General features: G+C 36.6%; 1 protein-coding gene across 1 annotated transcript in view; it reads left to right on the top strand.

Annotated features, from left to right (window-relative positions):
• Positions 1-3940, top strand: part of LOC105536645 (putative RNA exonuclease NEF-sp) — a 49776-nt gene that overhangs the window by 24653 nt on the left and 21183 nt on the right. Inside the window, exons 8-11 of the mRNA XM_011976059.1 lie at positions 832-947; positions 2069-2207; positions 2364-2458; positions 3446-3548. Of these exons, the coding sequence (XP_011831449.1) occupies positions 832-947; positions 2069-2207; positions 2364-2458; positions 3446-3548 (453 nt within the window). The remainder of the gene's footprint in view (positions 1-831; positions 948-2068; positions 2208-2363; positions 2459-3445; positions 3549-3940) is intronic.

Here is a 3940-nt window from a genome sequence, read left to right as displayed (position 1 = left end):
AAAAAAAAAAAAAATCACATAAGTTTTCCAACTAGTTACTATGTTTAATCAAGTCTTTGCACATTACTATAAGTTGATTCCTTATGTTTGAACAAGTATTTTGTTGTTGCTGCTATGAGGACTTTGCCTTAATTGTTGGTTTGGCTTAGTTTTACACCTTGAAGACCAGAAGTAGGATTTCTCTCCTTAAGTTCCCCTCATGCTTTGCTTTATCTAATTGTAGTAAGCCTCTTTTCAAAGACAGTGCATCCTCTTTCAGTACTCAGGAAACAGTTTCTCAATTCTTAATAGAGTAACTAAGACCTAAAACTTGAGAATCTGACATATCAGGGTGTATATCCTGTCCTTGCCTGTTAGTGGCTATGTCACCTTGGACAAATTCCCCTAACATATCAGCCTGGGCTTCTCCCTCTGTGAAGTGGGGGTAATAATAAAGACTACCTCAAAAGGTAATTATGAGAGTGACATATATAAAATGCTTAGTACAGCACTAGCCGATAATAGAATGGGCTTAATAAAAATTACCTATTAGTGGTATTTAGCATAATACTGGATATAGTACACACTCCATAAATGGTAGATACAATTATTAATACGATTTGCATTCATCTTCCTTGTGCAAATTACACTGTGTTGATCCTCTTAAGTGTAACATTCAACAGCCTGCCCAGCTTTAATTTCACTCACACTAGATCCTCTAGTAAGCAAGTTTGTGCCATTGCTGCAGGGACCCTGGTAGATTAGAATAGATGGCAGTTGACATAGTGCAAATAGTAAGAGGAAGCAATACCTTCCACAGTTCAGCAGACTGACTACATCTTGGTCTTTCAGTGCCTCACATCTAAGGGGAGAGAGCTAACACGCATCTCACTGGTTGCTGAAGGAGGCTGCTGTGTTATGGATGAACTGGTCAAACCTGAAAACAAGATTCTGGACTACCTCACCAGGTATTTTTCACCTTGTCTTCAGCTCTTCTGAGAGCTATCAGACTAGAATGGAATAATTCTTAAGAAGAATGGCCCATAGCTTCAGTTTAGTTGGGTTTTATCTATTTAAGTATTATCAAAGATTAGGGCATCACATAGGTATATTTTAATGCTGAAATTGCACAATGTCAGTGTATAATGCTCTTGCCCTTCTTGATCTTCAATCTTCTTGTGACCTAAGTCAGCAGAATATTATCTTCCTTGTTCCAGAATCTCCCAATTATAATCAGTATCTACAACTGCCAAACAGCTGGAGCTTTGCTTTCTGATAAGACCTCATCTGAAAATCTGCAAATCATCATTTGGCAGTCAAGTGATGTTAGAGCTTAATCTGCCTTGACCCCGAAAACACAAACAAAACTATTATTTTTCATAACAGAAATTCAAAGCTCAAAATGTTAGTCTACTTTTCCAAAGATTAGCATGTAATTTCAGAATGTACACACAGTGACTAGGCAAGAAGCCAGTGAAACATTACTGTTCCCATCCATTGAAGTGGCACCGGTAGATTCATGACTACTTAGGGACAGAGAGGCAATGATAGTGATAAATAACTGTCCTATTAGCAGACTTGAAAATTAGATTCTTAGGGAACAGTCACGTGTGGCAAAGTTGTATGCACAAGCATGTTTGTCACAGTATTGCAAAAATGGAGGTATATAAATGTCTGAAAGTAAGGGATTAGTTAAAATATGTTGCATCTGTATGATGGAATACTCACTCTGTAACCATTTAAAAGGATGTGCTAAAATAGATTTATTGATATGAAAATGTGTTTATGACATATTACAAAGGATAGATTTGTTAAAAAGCAGCTCATGCATTATGATTATATTTTTATAAAAATTAAATATATACCTGAATCTATATCAAAAGTATGGAAGGACATTTAATAAAATGTAAAAAGCGATCATCTCTGAGTGATAGGATTATGACTAATTTTTAATTCTTATTTGTCGCTTTGGACACTAAGCATATATATAAAAACTATAATTTTTTAAAATGTTATTTTTAAAATGTCTTTCCAGAGAGGAAAACTTGTTAATATCCTTGCCTGTCCATTTCTCTTTTTTTATTGAAAGCTTTTCAGGAATCACGAAGAAGATTCTTAACCCAGTGACGACCAAACTCAAAGATGTACAGAGGCAGTTAAAAGCACTGCTTCCTCCTGATGCTGTGTTAGTGGGCCACTCCTTAGATTTGGATCTCAGAGCACTGAAAGTGAGTATCTGATTTAGGACTTTGTATTTTCAGTATAAATGCCTGTTCCATTTATCTCAAATCGAAAGTCTTGGGCTCTTCTCCCCCACCCTCCTAGCCCACTTGTTTTTTCCTTTAGCATAAGACATTACTCATTTTATTCTCTTTCTTCCTCAGATGATACATCCATATGTTATTGATACATCATTGCTTTATGTCAGAGAGCAGGGCAGAAGATTTAAGCTGAAGTTCTTAGCCAAAGCTATTTTGGGGTAGGTTTGCTTATATACTGTAATATTGTTCTGACAAACTGCATGCAAGTTAGCATATAGTATCTAATTTAATGCGTATTGCAAAATTCAGGATTTCTGCTCTCTTTGTTTATAAACATTATTTTTTTGCATTTCTTATAAAATGAAGAAATTGTAGCAATAGAGACAGGGGTTTACATTCATAGTTGAGGCTTAATGGATAGAACTGAACCATGAAGGCAGAAGAGGTAACCAAAATTTCAAAACATACCTATATGCCTATACAAGATAGTGTAACATACTTATACTGTCCTATTGTATTAAGACACATATGTACAAAGGTGTTCATTATAACATGGTTTAAAATAGCAAAATAGAAAAACCTCAAATATTCTAGAAGTCTGAGTAAATTATGGTTATCTATATTATTGAATATTTTGTTGTTCAAAAGAATATGATAAATCTGTATGTTATATGGAAACCTCTCTAAGACACTCCTGAGAATAAGAGATGCAGAGTAAGATTTATATATGCCTCAATATTTATATGATATAGATTAGATTTAGTTCTATCTATAGACATAGGCATATACATATATTAAGCTTTTTAAAAACACCTAAGAAAGTATTTAAGTATGTATAGACACTTATATACAAATAAAAAAGTTTCAGGAAGGCAATTTTAAACAATGGTTAGATCTAAGAAATGGGCCTACCCCATTTCTTAGAGAGGGGACTGGCCGGGGAGTCAGCTAGATGCTTTTTGTTGGGTAGCCTTTTGTCCACATGCTATGTTTGCTGTGAACAAAGCCATTCCTGATTGTTCTGCACCCCCAGTGCCTCTTGCAGGGCCTGGCAATTAGCTGGAATAAAGACACCTTGATTGTTGTGATGCAAATCTAATTACCAGAATTCTAACATTTTATATGTAATCACAACACTTGAGATGGTTGAAAGAGCCTATCATTAAAAGTGCTGTGAGTATGTCAATTTTATACTGACTTTCCAGGAAGGATATACAGTGTCCAGACAGACTTGGTCATGATGCCACAGAAGATGCTAGAATAATCCTTGAATTGGCTCAGTATTTCCTTAAGTATGGCCCAAAAAAGGTTAGTATCTTTGACCAGTGTGTTCACCTTTCTTAAAATCATAGGACTAAATCAGTCTATCATAGACTACCAACTCCTGTTACCTATTTTTATGAAAATGGCAGTGTGGGCTGGGTGCAGTGGCTCACGCCTATAATCCCAGCACTTTGGGAGGCGGGGGCGGGCAGATCACCAGGTCAGGAGTTCAAGACCAGCCTGGCCAATATGGTGAAACCCCGTCTCTACTAAAAATACAAAAATTAGCCGAGTGTGGTGGTGCATGCCTGTGGTCCCAGCTACTCGGGAGGCTGAGGCAGGAGAATCGCTTGAACCAGGGATGTGGAGGTTGTAGTGAGCTGAGATTGCGCCACTGCACTCTAGCTGGGCAACAGAGCAAGACTTCATCTCAAAAA

The sequence above is a fragment of the Mandrillus leucophaeus genome, unplaced genomic scaffold (assembly GCF_000951045.1).
Source record: "Mandrillus leucophaeus isolate KB7577 unplaced genomic scaffold, Mleu.le_1.0 Scaffold162, whole genome shotgun sequence".
Taxonomy (NCBI): domain Eukaryota; kingdom Metazoa; phylum Chordata; class Mammalia; order Primates; family Cercopithecidae; genus Mandrillus; species Mandrillus leucophaeus.
This window is presented reverse-complemented; position numbering and strand designations above follow the sequence as displayed.